General features: G+C 44.8%; 1 protein-coding gene across 1 annotated transcript in view; it reads right to left on the reverse strand.

The window, feature by feature from the left end:
* LOC148394813 (kinase suppressor of Ras 1-like) overlaps positions 1-21,571 on the reverse strand; it is a 55,914-nt gene that overhangs the window by 19,388 nt on the left and 14,955 nt on the right. Inside the window, 2 exon segments of the mRNA XM_088380677.1 lie at positions 950-1,307; positions 6,184-6,331. Coding sequence (XP_088236803.1) covers positions 950-1,307; positions 6,184-6,331 — 506 coding nt within the window.

Here is a 21,571-nt window from a genome sequence, read left to right on the forward strand (position 1 = left end):
TTTTTTTTACATTTTTGAATCAGTACAGCTAAATGAAATAAAATTCCATGAAAAAATATTTTGTTTATTGGATTTACCTATAAACTTCATCCAGACATGATCATCACCTCTGAAGATAAGATATCAGACAGATACAAGACACGATATCTGATCCTACTGGAACTTAAAGTGTTCTGGGAGGAGCGTATTGAGGAAGCAAATGAAAGGAAGCACGCCAACTACCAGGAACTTTTAGAGGATTCCAGGGAAAGAGGCTGGCGAACCTTCTATGAGCCCATAGATAGATCGCTTTGTTTCAAATCATTAGGCCTTATATCGATACTTATCGTACCAAAAAAAGGTTTGAAAAAAGTAAAGTTATCGTTACTGTTAGGATAGGTGTAATGTCGTGTGGTGTGGTGTGGTATAATATTGCTTTGTATAGTGTATACAGTCATACAGTATAATAACATAGAATAGTTTTTTAAAAAGCACAAATTTAGAATGATGGTTTTCGCTTGCATTTTGAGTAGGTAAAAACAGTTTACGTCTTGTCCTAGGTTACCACAACAGTATGTACTCAGGAGGCAATCTCTCTTAAGCAACTTTTCTCAATTTCAATATTTGGTTCAGCAGCCGGACTTGCAACTTAATACCACTGTCCGTCCGTCCGTCTTACAAAAACAAGCTTCTCAAAAGAACAGTTTACCAATCTAAATGAAACTCCAACTATACCTTTCATTTTGTATAAATCAAGTACATACATTTTCAGTGATTCAAATTTTGTGTTTCACTTTGCTACTTTGTTCTCTTTTATGGGGAAAACACTAAAATGGGTGGATCAATACTAAGCTATATGTAACGTGTGTCTTTAAAATGTCTAATTGAAATGTGAACTGTACTTTTGTGCAACAAAGTACACAATGTTGGAACTTGGCAGTCATGTAAAGAGTGCAACGCGCCAACCCACTTTTGGTTTGCAGGCTCTTCAGTGTAGTTCACCACTTGTGACTCATGACTCTTGCTTCGTGTTGGTCCAATGGAACTGGGCAGGAGCTGCAGTAGCTTACGAGAATGCTGCGGCAGTGTATGGGCACTTTTGGTTGTTTGCATCTTGGAAGATAGAATTCTGAAGGCAGTGCTCGGCTCCGACGAGAAGGCGTCTACCATTTCCTCGGTAGATATGTGAGGTTGGTTGTCACCCGAACACGGAACCACGGATATGGAGATGGATCGGCCGTGCTTAATTGTAGGCTGCTTTTTGGTGGAAGGAGTTATGGCAGGGGAGACATCAATATGCTGCTGGGATTCAGACCTCACATCTCCACCTAATCAGTCAGTGAGTCAGACACAAGCAAGTTAGTACAGTACGTATTGTGCCAAAACATAGTTACAATCACATATAATCAGTTCTCAATTAAATTCACAATTCAAGGCAAATTCGATCGCGAAGACTTTCCTCCAGATGAACAACAACAGCTTTATCGGTCGCAAACACCTTTTCTTGTCGCCAGGAAATCTTCAACATATTTGCTACAAAAAACATCTTTCGTGAACCCTATTGGGAAAATAATATTAGCTACATGCTCGCAAATAGGCATGGTAACGCACTGGTTAGCACGTCTGCCTCACAGTTCAGAGGGTGCGGGTTCAATTCTACCTCTGGCCCTCCCTGTGTGGCGTTTGCATGTTCTCCCCGCGCCGGAGTGGGTTTTCTCCGCGCACTCCGGTTTCCTCCCACGTCCCAAAAACATGCACAGTAATATGCCAAATTGCACATAGGTGTGAGTGCGTGTTCAAATGGTTGTTTGTCTCTGTGTGTCCTGCGATTGTCTGGCAACCGGTTCAGGGTGTTCCCCGCCTTCTACCTGATGACTGCTGGGATAGGCTCCAGCACACCCGCGACCCCTGTGGGAACATGAAGTACAGAAAATGGATGGATGCTCGCAAATAGGGCTGAATGAGTTATCAATTTGGGACCAATGTCACGATCTCAGACAACAGCTGTGTCCGAATATCCATTCATAACCCCTAACCCCTCAATCCCTAGTTCCACACTATATGCAGCACTATGAAATAATTCCCTCATTCTGTTTGGGATATCAGGTGACCGCTGTGTAATGACTTATCCACCCATTAAGATCTCAGACAATTTACTGTGGACTTACAAAAAATGCTAAACTGTATCTATTTCCGTTGTCACATCTGCTCTTCACATATTTTCAATTAAATACTAAATGTTTTTTTTTTTTATGGTGCACGTCAGCCTAATACATCACGGGAGGAAGAGATTACAATTTCCCTTTTGGAAATCATTGTACAGACTATCACTTAAAATATCAATTGGCACCAAAGTTTACATGGACATCTCTACTTATGACTACTTCAACATATTACAAGGATTAGCCTCTCCTAGCTGATTTAAGAGAGCTCACAGACTCCCATGAGCCTCAGCAAAGAGTAAACAATCGCGTTTCTCAAACGATCTCCTATAAAATGATTGGAGCTGACTAAAGTTTGATCTAACACATTGGTACTGCCTACCTATGTTTCCCTTCCATATTGATCCGTAAATTTACTCGAAACATTAACGGAGCAGCCTATTTTGAAATGAAATAGCCTCACGGGTACAACAGCTATTCAGTGACGCCCCCGACCACGGTTGCCGTATTGCTGGGAAGCGATGCGACCTTGTAATTTACTAGTCGTACTAAAACGTACTGAAACATTTTGGCAGAGCACTGTGTACAACCAATATGGATCAACAAATTCATCAATTGATCCATATATAAGGCGCACCGGACTATAAGGCGCACTGTCAGCTTTTGAGAAAATGTTAGGTTTTTAGGTGTGCCTTATAGTCCGGAAAGTACGGTAGTCATAAGTACAGATGTCCATGTAAATTCTGGTGCCAATTGATGACTGTACATTTTAAGCAATAGTATTTACCACCTTGATGAACAGAAGCTGTGTGGTGCAAATCCTCTTTTCTATACGTCCCCTACATGGCAGCAAATAAAACGCACTTCTAACAAGTAGTCCTTTAAAGCAGGGGTCACCAACACAGTGCCCACGGGCACCAGGTCGCCCGTGAGGACCACATGAGTCGCCTGCAAGACTGTTCTAAAATTAGCTCAAATAGCGGCACTTGTCAATGAGCTGCATCTATTTATTTTACAGTCAAATCTCGGTTTTCGAACGTCCTGGTTCTCAAACAAATCGGAATTCGAACAAAAAATTCGAGATTTTTTGCTCCGGTTGTCGAACAAAATTCGGAGGTCGAACCTCGTGAGATGAGCAGGGAGGACCCGAGAAAACCCGACCGCGCGGCCCGGATGCCGACTGACTCCGTTGTTATTGTATTTTCGTTACTTTGAAGATTGTATTAACCTCTAATCATGCCTCCAAAGAAAGCAAGTGGGAGCAGTAAAGCCATCCTAAAACACAAAGACGCTCTTAAAGCAACGCGACACTTAAATTTTGGAAAGTACTTTAGGACTTTAAAAATATTTTCTAAATTTTAGCGACGGCTCTGTCACAACAATGCGACCAGCGCGGTGCAGTTGCGCGGTCGGTGGTGCGCTGCAGTTGCACGTTCGGCGGTGCGCTGCAGTTGCGCGATCGGACGAATTTAAGCTCCCTGCGCACTTAGGTCCACTTAAATTTTGGAAAGTACATCAGGACTTTAAAAATATTTTCTAAATTTCAGCGACGGCTCTGTCACAATAATGCGACCAGCGCGGTGCAGTTGTGCGGCGGGTGACGCGCTACGGTTGCGCGTTCGGCGGTGCGCTGCAGTTGCGCGATCCGTTTGTCTTGAAACGGATTAAAAAAAATTCCATTATTTGTAATGGGAAAAATAATTCGGAATCCGACCGATTCGCTTCTCGAACCATCTTCTGGAACGGATTGTGATCAAAAACCAAGGTTTGACTGTATTTTTGCTATTCTTGTTAAAATCACACTTACATGTGAACTGGAAATGACAATAATAACACATAGTGAAAGCCAAATTGAGCAAATTGGCTATTTCAGAAGTGTATGTCAAACTGGTAGCCCTTTGCTTTAATCAGTACCCAGGAAGTAACTCTCGGTTTAAGAAAGGTTGGTGACCCCTGCTTTAAAGGGAGACAAGGAGTAGCGTAAGTATGCAATACACTGAGCGTGAAGAGGGAACAAGAGAAGATGGAGACTAGCAAGGAAGAAGTAATGATTAGCTCCTTGGTAACTGCCCCAAATTCTATGCTTGGCAAACTTTCAGTTATGACACAAAAAACAGTTGTCACGAAATATAGTTGCATTAGCAAATGGCAAATGTTCGTCTTCAAAACTAGCTTCAGATATGAACATTCCGCTAGCTAATTATGGGCCAACATTAACCCAAGGAAAATAAGTAGGCCTCACTGAACTTGTAACAGTCATGTTGTAAAGCACAATTTTATAATCTTAAAATTATATCTATATATATATATATATATATTATATATAAATGACATATATAATTACACAATACATGCACATTTTTGCCTTTAACCTCAATGAATTTAAAATACAGTAATATAATAATTGGTTCCAAAAACCACCCGCAATAAGTATAATCCGCGAAGTACAGTCACACTCTCATCTGTACTTTTTTTTTATCTGTACATTTTGTGTGTGTCAATAAAGGTATATGAAACCATTTATGTGCATATTTTATCATTTGAACATTGAATAATTGTTTCAAACATGTAAAAAATACATCAATAGTATAAATAACACGGACATTTTTGTATAAATATTAAAAATATAAACATTATACGTGGTGTGGCTCGGTGGCGCACTGGGTAGCACGTCCGCCTCACAGTTAGGAGGGTGCGGGTTCGATTCCACCTCCGGCCCTCCCTGTGCGGAGTTTGCATGTTCTCCTCGAGCCCGCGTGGGTTTTCTCCGGGCACTCCGGTTTCCTCCCACATCCCAAAAAACATGCTTGGTAGGCAAATTGGAGACTCCAAATTGTCCCTAGGTGTGAGTGCGAGTGCAAATGGTTGTTTGTCTCTGTGTGCCCTGCGATTGGCTGGCAACCGGTTCAGGGTGTCCCCCGCCTACTGCCCGATGACGGCTGGGATAGGCTCCAGCACGCCCGCGACCCCCGTGGGGACTAAGCGGTTCAGAAAATGGATGGATGGATGGACATTATACGTGTGTGCGTGTAACATGATTACAAGAAGTACTGGGCAGGCTAACGAGCTAGCGGAAAGATGCTAATTCACGATCGTGCTAACACGTGAAAACGGACTTCTAAAGGAGTTTTAAACGAACATTTGGAGCAATACTACATTGTCCTAAAGTTAGACACATGTGATCGTTCGTGGATACATGGATAATTCTTAACACATACTGTAAATATGTTTTTAGAACAACTTTTATTATTATAAATTTTTTATAACAAGGTACAAGTGTACATACTGTAAATATGTTTTTAGAACTCTTTTATTATTATAAAAAAAAAATCTAGAACAAGGTACAACACTGTAGATATGTTGTGTACGCACTGCAATTGTGTGGGCACTCCTTGCCTTCTGCTGGCGTGTGGGCAAGTTTTGTGCCATAATTCCTCAATTTAGAAGTTTTATTTTGACTTTAAATCTTTTGGGGAAAAAAAATCCGCGATGTAGTGAAATCGCGATAAACGAACCGCGATGTGGCGAGGGATTACTGTATATGTTGATATCGCCACCTTGAAAATGCTAACTTTTCAGCGGTCCTGAGTCACCATTTCTGTCTCTTCTGTTTGTGTTGTGTGTAACTACTGAAGAAAGTCCGTTGATCGAGGATAGCTGATGGTGTAGTGGCACACCCGCCTGTCTTGTGTGCAGGCACCATGATTTCGATTCCCACATATGACGGTGTGCATGTGTGTGAGTGTGTGACTTAAAAAAAAAAATTAAAAAATAAAATTACAGTGCGTCGGTCGGCACACGTGAAAAATACTGAGTCTGATTGGCTACCATAACGCTGCCTTAACCAATCGCTCACTGACTTGTTAGGTTAACCCAAAAACTCACCTGCCTCAGGCTCGTCCACCTGGCTTGCGGCTGAAGGGAACGCTAAATTACCAATTCCCCACACAGTGACAAACACGGTGATAAAACCGCTTTCCGGAGCTTTTTTTTCAGGGGTTTCTGAATGTGGATACAGCATACAGTTAGTTTCATGATTCACCTGTTTCTGTAGGACTCTTTAGACAGGAGAGGGCAGCAGGGATGCGTGAGCGATCATCTGTGTTAGAGCCTAGGCGCTTCATTGTATCCTGAACAGAGTTGGGCATCTGCAGCACATTGTTTACAAAACGCTTCTCTTCTTCTGCAGTCTGTGGAACACAGGGAGGAAAACAACATGAAAATGATATTTGTTTAAAGCCTTCAAAATACACGCCACCGTGATTTTAATAGAGAACCCCACATCCCTGTTGGTGTCTCTAATAAGACTAGGGTGACCAGACGTCCTCTTTTTCCCAGACATGTCCTACGTTTGAGACCTAAAAAAAATTCTGGGAGGAATTTCAAAATTGTTCGGGATTTTGTTCGACAGCCTCGAACATAATACATGTACAATACATTGTCAATAGAATTGCCACTCCGTTCCATTTCACTCAATTCCAGGTTTTTCTGTATCGTTCACAAATAAGTCATGCCCTTCTCATCAAATCTAGTCACTTTGCTACAAAGTAGGGTCGGCTGGCCAGTCTACACCGAGTGTTTACAAGCAATGCCGAAACAAAAATGCACGCTCACGGAGGAGTTGAATAAAAAGTTCCCGTGCTTTCGCAAGGGTTGTGATCCTTATGAAACTGAGTGCTTGACATGTAAGGCAGGCACTTACATGTCTGTGGCAAATAAAGGTGCCAACGACGTGCAGGCACACATAGTATGTAAAATCAGCCAAGCACACAAAAGCTGCGAGGGTTGAGAGCTCATCATCCAAAGTCACGGATTTCTTTGTGACGAAGTTCGAGAGCCGTCACTGCAGCAGAGGGTAGCTATGCTTTTCATACTGTTAAACACCATGAAAGCTACAGGTCAATGGACTGCACATCTGGCTTGTTAAGGAAGATTTTCACAGACCCCATCAACTGAAAAATTCTCATGCGCCTGAATGAACACAGAAGCCATTGTAAATATCGTGATCCCCCATTCTGTTGACGTTGCTTTAGAAGCACTTCAAGGTATTCCTATTGAAGCGTGTCCACTGATGGCAGCAACCATGGAGCAGTAAAATTGTTCCCTCTGCTGATCCAACATTACGACTGGAAGAATGGTGGTGTTCAAAGTAAATTAATAAAAATTAAAAGCACCCCAAATGAATCAGCTGACACAATTGCTATGTAGACACCATGTCTTTTGCATCATAACGTATACCGATACACCTATGAACCCAGCCCCCACCAAAAAAAGGTGTCCTCCTTTTCAGAAATCCAAATCTGGTCACCCTAAATAAAACACTAGAAAGGAAATAACTACGGAAGTACAGAGCTGCCAATGTGGAGTTAATGTTTTGACTGGCAAATACGTTTAAACGCACTTGCAAATACGCTTGAAAGTAATTGGAGCTTGTTACGGAGAATTGACTTGTACATGCGCGTGTAGTTTCATTTGAAGCATTTGGCTGGCCTACATTATGCCAATATGTAAAAAAAAATATCTATCCATCCATCCATCATCATCCATCCATCATCCATCCATCCGTCCGTCCGTCCGTCCGTCCATCCATGCATCCATCCATTTTCTAAGTCACTTTATCCTCACAAGGGTTGCAGTCTGGTGGGAAACCGGAGTATCCAAAGGAAACTCATGTAAGCACGGCAAGAACATACAAATGCCACACAGGAAGGCTGGAGTCTGAATCAAACCCTGCACTTCTGAACTGTGAGGCGTTCAAAAATTAAATCAGTAAAATAGTTTATTTATAATTGTATGCTTTTATTATGGCCGCATTGCATGATTTTTGTTTGGCATTTATTCCCCCATGATTCCATGGGGTATTCGCATGCGAAAGAAAATAGCCCGTTGCATTATGGGAAAAACAATGTCGAACTGCCGCTGGATTTTAAGTCAATGATGATGTTAAATCCAGTCATCATGTAGTTGACGATGGAATCCTTAAGTAGGAAGTACGTAGGTAGTAGTCAAGTCATGTCAAGTTTATTTGTATAGCTCCAAATCACAAGCAGTCTCAAAGGGCTTCACATAGACAAACAATTGACAATTATTCTCAAAGCATCCCCTGATCTTAAGCTCCCAAAAGGGCAAGGAAAAACTAAAAAAAAACCTTCCAGGAGAAAAATGAGAAACCTTGAGAAGGGACCACAGATGGAAGGATCCCCCTTTCAGGATCATCAGGCTGCAATGGATGCAGAGAGGGCACATAAAATACGCAATATGAAAACCAATGAAAAAGTGGATGTCAAAGTCAAAGCGAAGAGCTGCCGGAGGTGCCCTCAATTGTCCTGGCAGTGTCTTTGAGGAGGGTAAGCTGCAGTTCCCTCATTGTGAATTGGTCCACGAGAATCCAGATAGCCGCTGTCAGCTTGGGTGTCACCTAACCACCTTCCCAGCCGGGTAGGGGTGGGGGGAGGGGGAGAGGGAGCGAAAACAAACTCCAGCCGAATCGGCCACTACAGGTTAATTAAAGGCCATATCATAGAAATGTGTCTTTAAACGTGTCTTAAATGTTTCTACTGAGGTAGCAGTTTTAAGTAGTAGTAAGTCAACCGTTCACGTAGCTCGTTTGTGACGCCAGGATACACAAACATAAAATCACAAATCTAAATATCACATTGATTAATGAGTAGGGAAAGGCATGCCCTCCTTGGAACGCCACCTTGCCGTGATGTAGAGCCTTGCGTGCTCCGATGAACCTGAGAGCGATACCGTCCGGAGGGTCGCCAATGGCGGTAAGGACGAAGAGTGATCCAAAACAAGTTTCCTCAACGGCGGATTGAGTGGATGATGGTTGCAAAGGTGCCACACAACGGTCATAAAGACAGAGGAAGGCTGCAGCAACGGGAGGTCGCCAATCATCTTGTTTTCCTCATGCCATTGGACCCTGGCCTTCTCTTTGTCAAGGAGAGTGTTGGTGGTTGCCTGTGCACTAGTCTCCCCACTCTAAAAGACTCCACGCATCTTAAGGACCCATACCATACCCCTCAAGCTCTATGGCAATCAGGAAATGGTAACAGGAGCAGGACAATGCAGTCAAGAGCTTCTAGCCATGCAATGGCACACAGGCGGTGGGTACTTGACTCAGTCGCTTTGCTCTCGGACCAAGGCAGAGAGAGCATCCCGACAGCAGCACCCATGTCTGAACAGTCCTATTTAGGATCCACTCTGCTCATCCCGTAATGAGGAAGTGGCTGGAAAAGGTGCCCTAAAACTAGTCTGCCTCTTAAAACCTTGGAGTAGTGCACCCAGTGGGTTCCCCTCATAGCGGTCAAAAACAAAAGACATTAAATTAATTAAGACATTAATTACATTGTCTGAAACCTGCCTGACCAGGGAAGGGCAACTGAAGGAGGAGAAATGAGGTCATAACTTCTTTTGGAAGGGTAAAACAGCAGCTGAGCCTTGAATCCATGTAGTAGGATTTGCCATCAAGAACCAGCTCATCTCCCAACTCTCCGAATCTCCAACAGGCATCAGTAAGCGTTTAATGGCTTTACGCCTGATTCTCTCACACGATCAGATGGCCACTGCTGTAAGTGCCTTCACGACAACCTTGCACTCAGGATGACCTTCTATGCAACTCTGGACCAGGTTCTATCAAACATCCCAAAGGAAGACAAAATCCTCCTACTCTGAGATTTCAATGCCAGTGTTGGCAAAGATCACAAGCTCTGGCACTTTAGGTAGTGAGGTCGGAAAGGCCAACTCGGGATGGCCAACTCAAATAGAATGGAATCCTCTTACTTTCAAAGTGTAGTGAACTGGTCGTGATAACCAATACTCTTTTCCACCAGAGAAATAGGTTTAAAATCTCCTGGCTGCATCCCCCATCGAAATGCTGGCATCTCATTGATTATGAGATTGTCAGGGCCAGAGATTGCATAGATGTCAACATCACCAGGGCTATGACCTGCACAGACGACTGCTGGACAGACCATCGCCTTATTTGCTCAAAAATGAAAATCCAGCTACAGCAGAAGAGGAGGACACAAAAGAAACTAACTCGCCTGAAACTCAATGTCAATAGCCTGGGAGCTTTAAAGAGCAACATCGAACACCTTGTCTGAGAGGCTCCCTGACAAATATCCTGTGGAAGAGCGTTGGACGACTCTTAAAAACCACCTTACTGGAGACCAGCAGGGACACCATTGGCTACCAGTCTAGGAAGCATCAAGACTGGTTCGATGACGACACTGAAATCAAACTATTACTCGATGTCAAAAGGAAAGCCTTTTGCTCCTGGTAGGGCAAAAAGACAGACCCACTCCAAGGTAAAGGCAGCTGTCCAGAGCAGGGTAAGAGAGCTGAAAAATCAATGGTGGAAGGAGAAGGCCCTGGAAATCCAGAGGCTTGTTGACTCGGGTGACACCACAGGCTTTTTCAATGCTACCAAGGGTACCCATGGCACCACCTACCGATGCCTCAATTCCTTACGCTCCAAAGATGAACAAACTTTGCTGAAGAATGAATCTGCTCCAGAGGGTGAGAACACTTCCAAGAACTCCTGAACTGAAACACCACTGTCAGGTTAGAGACCATCAACCAGCAGCGCACTATGGAGCATCTGAGCGCCCCACCCACCAAAGATGATGTCCTGGATGCCATGAGGAGGCTAAGCAATAACAAGGACTCTGGACGAGATGGAATCCTGGGAGAAATCCTCAAGCAGGATAGGCCGAAACTCCTCTCTCACATCCATAGCCTCCTTGTAAAGATCTGGGGCAAAGAAGAAATCCCTGAAGAATCCCTGATTGTCACTGTCTTCAAAAAGGGAGATAAGGCAGTCTGCAGCAACTATAGAGGTATTTCCTTCTTGTTCAGAACAGACAAAGTTTTGGCCCGGATATTGTCGAGCTGCCTACTGCCACTGGATACTGGCGAGCCGCCTCCTGCCACTATTGGAAGAGATCCTTCCAGAGTCGCAATGTGACTTGCGTCCTGCCAGAGGAACCTCTGACGAGATATTTACAGCCCGTCAACTGCAAGAGAAACGTCAAGAACAGCAACTACCTCTGTATATAGCCTTCATTAACCTCACCAAGGCATTTGGCCCTCTGGTGCGCCCTTTCAAAGATCGGATGTCCGGACAAGTATCTGTAGATCTTGCGTCTGCTCCATGACGATATGACCGCAACCGTAATTGGCAACCGCGGCTCTGAAACAGCCCCCTTCAAAGTGGACACTGGGGTCAAGCAGGGCTGTATAATTGCACCAACCCTGTTTGCCATTTTCATCTCCACTGCCCTTCCCCTTACCAGCCACAATCTATCAGAGGGAGTCCAGCTCATATAGAGGTTTGATGGCGGGCTCCTCAATCCTAGTAAATTCAGGGTCAAAAGCAAGGTGCTCATCTCCTCCATCATGGAGCTCCAGTATGCCGATGACAGCGCCTTGATTGTTCACTCTCAAAAAGACCTTCAGAACAACATGGATGCCTTTGTTAGAGCCTACCAACTCCTGAGACTTGACATTAACGTAAAAAAAACAGAGCACAGATTCTCCACTAGCCAGCACACCCCTCCCGTAGATAGTGGGGGTATCTACGTGGATAGAATCAGCTGAAAAATATGGATAAGGTCAACTATCTTAGCAGCCTTCTCTCCACAAGAGCTGTCATTGGTGATGTAATTAACCACCGTATTGGGTGTGCCAGTGCAGCTTTTGCCAGGCTGAGAAAGAGAGTCTTCGAGAACCGGGACGAACTCCTGGTCTACCGAGCAGTGGTTCTGCCCACTCTGCTTTACGGGATAGATAGCTGGACCGCCTACAGCAGATACCTTAATGCATTGCCGCAGTACTACATGCGATGTCTTTGCAAGATCCTGAAGATAGGTTGGGAGGACAGGCGAACTAATTTGTCCTGGAGGAGGCCAACAGTCCCAGTATTACCACAACCATTGTTCGGCACCAGCTACGATGGACAGGCATGTTGTCCATATGCCTTGTAACCGCCTTCCCAAACAAATTCTGTATGGCCAATTGAAGGAAGGATATCGAAATCAAGGGGGACAGAAAAAGTGATACAAGGACAATATCAAAACTCACCTAAAAAATGTCACATCAATCCAAACACGTGGGAGGCGGTAAGCACTTAAGAGAGATCTATGAAGCAGGATGGTCCATGAGGGTGCAGCACAGTTTGAAAAGGACCTTCTGTGTGCCGCAGAAACAAAGAGGCAACAGAGAAAGGAGGGATCCACCACCAAAGGTCCTTCACGAACCCAATCCACTACGACCTCGACCAACATATGCGATTTCTTCAATAAAAGCTGTGGATCAAGGATTGGTCTTTACAGCCACCTGAGGAGCCACTGATGACTAGACCCAATTTACAGGGTAACAATCATACTTGTTTCAAGTTATCGCCGATAGAGAGAGAGAGAGAGAAAGAGAGAGAGAGAAAGAGAGAGTCACAGCGAGAGAGAGACAGCGAGAAAGAATGAGAAAGAGCGAGAGAGAGAGAGAGAGAGAGAAAGAGAGAGAGATTTGAGTGGAGCAGGAGCAAATGCCCCCTATTATTTCTGTATAGATGATCAATCTTGTACTATGATTATACAAATCAATAAAGAACAATTAACTGCCATATCTCAGCTCTGTTTACCTTGTTTAAACAGGCATTGTACGGCCACCTCAGCCTAACCACAAATCTTACACTGTAAAGAATGAGCTTTGGTCAAAATAAAAACAAAGATGTAAAGATTTCTACACATACTTAAAATATTACAATTTATCTCAGCTCAGTGTCATAGTGGTAGAGTGTCCGCCCTGAGACTGGAAGGTTGTGGGTTCAAACCCCGGCCGGGTCATACCAAAGACTATAAAAATGGGACCCGTTACCTCCCTGCTTGGCACTCAGCATCAAGGGTTGGAATTGTGGGGTTAGATCACCAAATGATTCCCGAGCGCGGCACCGCTGCTGCTCACTGCTCCCCTCTCCCCCAGGGGATGGATCAAAATCACACGGGGATGGGTTAAATGCATTTGACAAATTTCACCACACCCAGATGTGTGTGAGACGATCATTGGGACTTTAACTTTATCTATTGACGAGTAAATGCCACAAGACTTATCTAGCTAAGGAAAAAAAAAAACATAAACATCAACTTAAAATGGTTCCTTTTTCTTTTATACGAGGCAAAAATCTCACACAAACACTGATTAATTGATCCAATTACTGATAGGATAATCTACCGTATTTTCCGCACTATTAGGCGCACTTAAAAACTTAAAATTTAATCAAAAAACCACAGTGCGCCTTATAATGCAGAGTGCCTTATATATGGATCAATTGATGAATTTGTTGATCCATACTGGTTGTAGACAGCGCTCTGCCAAAATGTTTCACTACATTTTAGTACGACTAGTAAATTACATGGTCGCATCGCTTCCCAGCATTACGGCAACCGGGGTCAGGGGGCGTCACTGAATAGCTGTTGTACCCGCAAGGCTATTTCATTTCAAAATAGGCTGTTCCGTTAATGTTTTCGAGTACGTTTACGGATCAATATCCAATGGAATCATAAATAAGCAGCACCAATGTGTTAAATCAGTCTTTAGTCGGTTCCGATCACTTTTATGGAAGAGAGTTTGAGAAACGTGATTGTTTACAGGGGGCGGCCATGACACTTTGCTGACGCTCATGGGAGTCTGTGAGCTGAGGCTCATGGGAATTTGCGGATGGCTAATGCTATAATGATAGCTGCTATACGCACAAGGCTCTTTCATTACAAAATAGGCTGCTCCGTTAATGTTTCGAGTAAATTTACGGATCGATATGGAAGGGAAACATAAATAAGCAGTACCAATGTGTTAGATCAAACTTTAGTCAGGTCTGATCTCTTTTATAGGAGATAGTTTGAGAAACGCGATTGTTTACTGAGGGCTCATTGGTTATTGGCTAGTGCAGGGGTCAGCAACCCGTGGCTCCAGAGCCGCATGCAGCTCTTTAGCCTCCCCCTGGTGGCTCCCTGGAGCTTTTGCAAAAATGCGTGAAAAAGGAAAAAGATGATTTTTGTTGTTGTTGGTTTTTTTAAGATATGGTTTTTAGATGTTAATCATGACACAAACATCCTTATGCTGGAAAATTGTATGTAGTTGTAAATATATGAAAATGCCGAATTTCAGAATGGCGTCAAATAAACAAATTGCATCATAGCTTGCGACACAGTACAGGCGAGTTGTTAACAAACAGGGGTGTGAGAGAGTGATGGGCCATGGATTCAAAAGTCAAACAGAGAAAGATTGCTGATGAGAACAGAGGGTTTAAGAAAGACCGGACTGAACCATTTGCTTTCATTGCCAATGCCGAAGGACTGCCTGCGTGTTTGATTTGCAATGAGAAGTTGTCAAACGACAAGAGGAGGAATTTGGAGCGACATGTTCAGCTAAAGCATGCTAAATTTGCTGCCGATCACCCAGTTGGAACTGAAAGGAAAGGTGCAATCGCAGTGCTGGTGGAGAAATTGGAGGATCGAAAAACCGGTTTCAAGAAGTGGATTGCATCTCCAAACTCTACTACTGCTGCAAGTTTTGTTGCAGCCCGGGAGATAATAAAGTTCGGAAAACCATTCACCGGTGGTGAGTACATTAAGGATTCATTCAACTACCAGAGTACTTATTTTCGGACTTCAAAAACAAAACCGAGATCATTCAGAAAATTAAAGACATGCCTCTCACCGCAAAAACAGTGAAGGAAAGGGTAATTACAACAGCAAGCAATATCAGCAAATCAAGGGCATCAATTCAGCTCCAGTTTTTTCAATGGCCTGTGACAAGTTGTGTGACGTGACCGATGACGAACAGACAGCTCCGCTATGCAGCGATGCAGGTACGTGAACTCTAATGGGCTGCAACAAAACACAAGACATTAATATTGTAATGGAAGTTCGGCTAAACTTGAAGTAGCAATAGGCCTATCAGTAGTCACGTGGTGCGTAATTCTCTCCAGGGTGCGCTGCAGGGAAAATAAACATTTAATCGTGAATGTTCATTTTGTATTTGTAGCCTCCTTAATTATTTTAATAGTAGGCATGCATACAGCTTATGTATTGACAGTCTATGTTGCCTTATAAAAGGCTTTTTTTGGGGCCAATATGGCTTTTTGAACATTTTGGGTTGCCGACCCCTGGGCTAGTGGATGCATGTGTGTGTGTGTGCTTTTTCCATCAGCACACAGGGCATGTGATGCGTCAGTGCAGTAGTGATGGAGTAGTTGGCCTGTAGTTTGCGCATGCTGCTTCTGCTTGCCACTTTTCTGCTTTCAGCTACCGCCACCGGCTCGCCCTCTGTTTCTGGGGGTAAAAAGAGGAGCCAAGTACATAAGCCTCCTCAGCCAGTACACAGCCTCTCCATTGCCAAGACTTGTATACGCCTCCTCGTGGCCACACACGGTAACTGGTACCTTGCGGTTCCAGGCTAAGTTGTGCAGGATCTCGGAGCAGCCGTGGGCCCCAGAGATGCGGCATGTAGGCCCACCGGTGTGTGGACACGCCCTACTGCCCATCAACCACTGTCCCGGCTGTGGGTAAACAGCATCAGCTATGGGTAAATGGACCAGGCGGAGGATGATGGCTGACCTAAGGGGAGCGTCACAATGGCTGGGAAGGCGGATGAAGGCTGCAGCAGAAAAGGGTCACCAGTTGTCTTGATCTCCATGCCACTGGATTCTGACCCCGATCTGTCAAGGACAGTGTGGTGACTGTCTGTGCACCAGTCTCCCCACTTTAAACAAAGTCACACACAGGCGTCCTTTTCAAGGAATCCACCTTACATCCCGGATTGAAACCCTGTGGCGAACAGTAAGTGGCGACGGGGGCGGGATTGTGAGATCTGGAAGCCTCTAGTCACAAACTGGCACATCAGGCGGTGGGTGTTGGTTTCAGTCGCTAGGCTCTTGGAACGAGGCAGAAAGAGCATTTCGGCAGCCACACCCATGACTGAGCAGCCCTTTTTAGGGTCCACTCTGCTCACCCCATATGGGGAGATGGCTAGAAAAGGTGACCTAAAAATAGCCTGCCTCAAAACTCCCGACTGGATTACCGCGTTCAGAGGGATCACCACATGCGGTCGAAAACATAAAATCATGATGAATTTTGGAGCCTGGAATGTGCGCACTCTGATGGATAGTGCAACCAGTGACAGACCGGAGAGGAGAACTGCGATCATCGCTAGAGAACTGAGGAGATGCCGGATTGACCTGGCTGCCCTTTCTGAGACCCGCTGGGCAGATGAAGGACTACTAAAGGAGGAGAAAGGAGGCTACACTTTCTTTTGGAAAGGGAAAGCGGCTGATGAACCCAGGATCCATGGTGTTAGGTTTGCCATCAGGAACCACCTCATTAGTCACCTCTCTGAACTTCCTGTGGGGATTAATGAGCGTCTCATGACTATCCGTCTGATTCTTGACAACAACCAGATGGCAACAGTTGTGAGTGCCTATGCCCCTACCATAGACTCTGTGGAGGAAGTGAAAGAGACCTTCTACGCCTGCCTAGATGAGACACCGTCAAGAATCCCCAGAGAGGATAAGATTATTCTCTTCGGAAATTTAAACGCCAGGGTCGGCCGAGACCACAACCTCTGGAAGGGCACCATAGGAAAGGAAGGCATCGGGAACATCAACTCCAATGGAGTTCTGCTTCTCAGCATATGTGCTCAGTTCGAACTCACCATCACTAACAAACTCTTTCACTAGAAAAACAAACTTAAGGCATCCTGGAGACACCCTCGCTCCAAACAGTGGCATCTCATTGATTATGTCAACAAGTCAAGTCAAGTTTGTTTCTATAGCCCTAAATCACAAGCAGTCTCAAAGGGCTTCATTTAGACAAAAATTGACAATTATTCTCAAAGCATCCCCTGATCTTAAGCTCCCAAAAGGGCAAGGAAAAACTCAAATACCCCTACCAGGGGAAAATGAGAAACCTTGAGAAGGGACCACAGATGGAAGGATCCCCCTTTCAGGATCACCAGGTTGCAATGGATGCAGAGAGGGCACAAATAATACATAATACCAACCCACCAGCTCAGTGGCCTAGTAGTAGAGTGTCCGCCCTGAGACTGGAAGGTTGTGGGTTCAAACCCCGGCCGGGTCATACCAAAGACTATAAAAATGGGACCCATTGCCTCCCTGCTTGGCACTCAGCACTAAGGGTTGGAATTGGGGGGTTAGATCACCAAATGATTCCCGGGCGCGGCACCGCTGCTGCCCACTGCTCCCTTCGGGGATGGGTTAAATGCAGAGCCAAATTTCACCGCACCCAGTTGTGTGTGTGACAATCATTGGGACTTTAACTTTAACTTTAATAATATGAAAATCAATGAAAACGTGGATGTCCAAGTCAAAGCGAAGAGCTGCCGGAGGTGCCCTCCTGGCAGTGTCTGCGAGGAGGTTAAGCTGCAGTTCCCTCATCCTGAATTGGTCCACGAGAATCCAGATAGCCACTGTCAGCTTGGGTGCCACCTAACCACCTCCCCAGCTGGGGAGGGGTGGGGGGAGGGGGGGTGGGGAGAGGGAGCAAAAACAAACTCCAGCCGAATCGGCCACTACAGGTTAATTAAAGGCCATATCATAGAAATGTGTCTTTAAACGTGTCTTGAATGTTTCTACTGAGGTAGCAGTTCTAATATCCATTGGTAGGGCATTCCAAAGCTCTGGAGCCCAAATAGAAAATGCTCTAGACCCTGCAGACATTTTCTTGGCCCTCTGTGTCACTAAAAGGCTAGCGTTTTGCGAACGAAGGTTACGAGACGGAACATAACTAGGTCGACGAGATATGAAGGCGCTAAGCAATGAAATGATTTATGGGTTAATAGAAGAACCTTCAAGTCACATCTTAAATCACAGGTGTCAAACTCAAGGCCTGGGGGCCAGATGCAGCCCACCACATGATTTTATGCGGCCCGCGAAGGCAAATTGTGCTTCATATTCATGTGTCATTACTCGAATTGCAAATTGTCTTCACTTTTAATAATATTTTATTTTATTTTTAAATATTAGACCAGTTTTTATTTGTCTGATTTGAAAGCGAGTCAGTTTGTTTTGTAGCTTTTACTCTATATAATATGATGTGCTCACACATTTATTTGGGTATGACGGTCATACTGGTCCTCCGAAAGAAGCTATGACTACACTGCGGCCCGTGAACAAATGAGTTTGACACCCCTGTCTTAAATGGACCCGGAGCCAATGTAAATTGGCTAATATTGGGGTAATGTAATCAAATTTTCTTATCCGTGAGAGCAGCCTCGCAGCAGCATTTTATACTAACTGTAGACTTTTCATGCGGGACTTAGGAAGACCAGAAAATAATACATTACAGTAGTCCAGGCGCGACGTGACGAACGCATGTATAATGGTTTCCGCATCACCGGTCGAGAGGATCGGATGAATCTTAGCAATATTACGAAGGTGAAAAAACGCAATTCTGGTTACATTCTTAATGTGCTTTTGATACGAGAGCGTTTGGTCAAATATTACCCCGAAATTAGTTACAGTATCGCTCTGAGTGATAGTACGGTTATCTATAGTTATAGTGGTTTCCTTAAATATGTTGATAACGGGTTGGACCAATTATCAACATCTCAGTTTTATCTGGGTTAAGACAAAGGAAGTTGAGAGACATCCATTGCTTGATCTTCGCAAACCACGCCTCAAAATTACAACAATCCCGCGGATCTGTCATCGATAACGGCATATATAATTGGGTGTCATCCGCGTAGCATTGAAAACTAATATTATATTTACGTATTATGACCCCAAGCGGAATCATATAAATATTAAATAAAGTTGGTCCGAGTACCGATCCCTGTGGGACACCACGCGTAACATTATAGAGCTCAGAGGACGTATTGCCATGGACCACTTGGTGCGTCCTGTCTGATAGATAGGAATAGAACCAGCCTAGTGCTGACCCTGAAATACCAACACAACTTTTAAGATGCCCTAATAAAATATCGAAGTCTACAGTGTCAAAGATCGAGTAGTAACAATACAGATGAAGTGTTTTAATCCATAGCTATGAGGAGATCATTAGTCACTTTAGCAAGTGCTGTCTCAGTGGAATGATTAGCTCTAAAACCAGACTGAAAAGAGTCATTTCGATTATTGGTGACCATGTAATCAATAAGCTGCTGGGCTACTGCTTTTTCAAGAAGTTTTACTATGAATGGGAGGATTGAAACTGGCCTATAATTACTGAGATCATGTAATCAATAAGCTGCTGCGCTACTACTTTTTCAAGAAGTTTTGCTATGAATGGGAGGTTTGAAACTGGCCTATAATTACTGAGACAGTCCGGGTCAAGATTTGGTCGCTTAAGTATCGGTTTAATGATAGCGGTTTTAAAGGCTGTTGGCACTATCCCAGAGGAGACAGACAGATTAATTATATTTAAGACGGACGGTCCTAAAATTTAAAATAATTCTTTAAGTAGTTTGGCTGGAAGCGGGTTGAGTAAACATGTTTGTTTAGCCGCACTGTAAGCCTTTCAAGGGACACGCTTTTCAAATTTGAGAGGGTTATTGCATGATCATCAGCGCCGGTAAACGGCGGTCTCGACTGAGCAATTGGAATGGTATTCTTGATCTCGTCCCTAATGGATTCAATCTTTTGAGCAAAAAATTTCATGAACTCGTCAGCTGAGTGGAAGGAGCTATCGGGGGTCGGCTGGCGTAGTGTTAGCTTTGCCACTGTATCAAATAGGTACCGTATTTGCCGGTGTATTGGTCGACCTTTTTCGATCCAAAATCAACCGAAAAAAATCGACCTCGACTTATACACCGAGTCATAAAATTTAACTTTGTATTCATCGCTTCAAATGTGATGGTAACCAAGGTCGTTTCTCATGCATCTCATTGTGCGTTGCACTTAGAAAATTTGAACCGGGCGGCGAGTGCGCGACCCGCTGGAAGTCGAATGAGGCTCCGCGATTTCATCCGCGGTGCTTATAAAGTGCCGATCCGCTCGGCGGGAGCTATTTTCGGCCACTTGGCGCGTGCGCACGGCCTCCCGGATGTGCCGGGCGGCGTGCGCGAGCCCGCCGGCCGCTGGAAGTCGAATGAGGCTCCGCGATCTCCTCCGCGGTGCTTATAAACAGCCGATCCGCTCGGCGGGAGCTATTTTTGGCCACTTGATGCGTGCGCACGGCCTCCCGGATGTGCCGGGCGGCGTGTGCGAGCTCGCCGGCCGCTGGAAGTCGAATGAGGCTCCGCGATTCCATCCGCGGTGCTTATAAAGTGCCGATCCGCTCGGCGGGAGCTATTTCCGGCCACTTGGCGCGTGCGCACGGCCTCCCGGTGGTGCCAGGCGGCGTGCGCGAGTGCGCTGGCCGCTGGAAGTCGAATGAGGCTCCGCGATCTCCTCCGTGGTGCTTATAAAGTGCCGATCCGCTCGGCTTGAAGCTATTTCCGGCCTCCCGGTGGTGCCGGGCGGCGTGCGCGAGCTCGCCGGCCGCTGGAAGTCGAATGAGGCTCCGCGATCTCCTCCGCGGTGCTTATAAACAGCCGATCCGCTCGGCTGGAGCTATTTCCGGCCACTGCGCATGCGCACGGCCTCCCGGAATTTGAACACATTTCGTCAAATTTCGCATCTTTCTGATTGAATTTTGAAGTTTAATATAATGCAACAATTGAGCTCGACTTATACAAAGGATATATCATAAAATCGTAAATTTCCGTCGAATTTTAGGGGGTCGACTTATACACCGAGTCGACTTATACACCGGCAAATACGGTATTTAGGATTATTTTTATTGAGATTAATGACTTGCGAAAAACAACGAGTTTTTGCTAAAATAAGCGCATCTTTATATTTCAGGAGGCTGTCCTGCCATGCCTGATGGAAAACCTCAAGTTTGGTTAAACGCCATCTGCGCTCATGCTTTCTACATAATTGCTTAAGCGTACGTGTTTTATCTGTGAACCATGGAGTAGGCAATATACGGCGAGTTTTCAGACGTAGTGGCGCCACAGAGTTGATAGCATTTACGTAACAATGTCGCATTGAATTCATTTGTAAGATTATCAATAGGGCCGATGTATGCGGGAAATATGGCGGTTGCCGGCGACAGTAACTCAGATAGCGCAGTTGCAGTCATGGAGTTAAAATTACGGCTGCTGTAATTCTGATTGCTCTCTTGTCTTTGACAAGGAACTAAAATTTCAAATTTTATTAAGTAATGATCAGACAAAACAGTGGTGTAGGGCAGTACTGCTATATTTGAGGTTGCAAGTCCTCGGGATAATACCAGATCTGCCGAACAAACACTCAGTAAACACTCACAAAACACCGAACGGGACAGAGAGTGGCCGCTGCGTGTGCACGCGCCGCCATCTTGTGTATCTCGTCGACCTAGTTATGTTCCGTCTCATAACCTTTGTTTGCAAAACGC

The sequence above is a fragment of the Syngnathus floridae genome, chromosome 7 (assembly GCF_059516105.1).
Source record: "Syngnathus floridae isolate MCC-2025c chromosome 7, RoL_Sflo_1.0, whole genome shotgun sequence".
NCBI classification, from domain to species: domain Eukaryota; kingdom Metazoa; phylum Chordata; class Actinopteri; order Syngnathiformes; family Syngnathidae; genus Syngnathus; species Syngnathus floridae.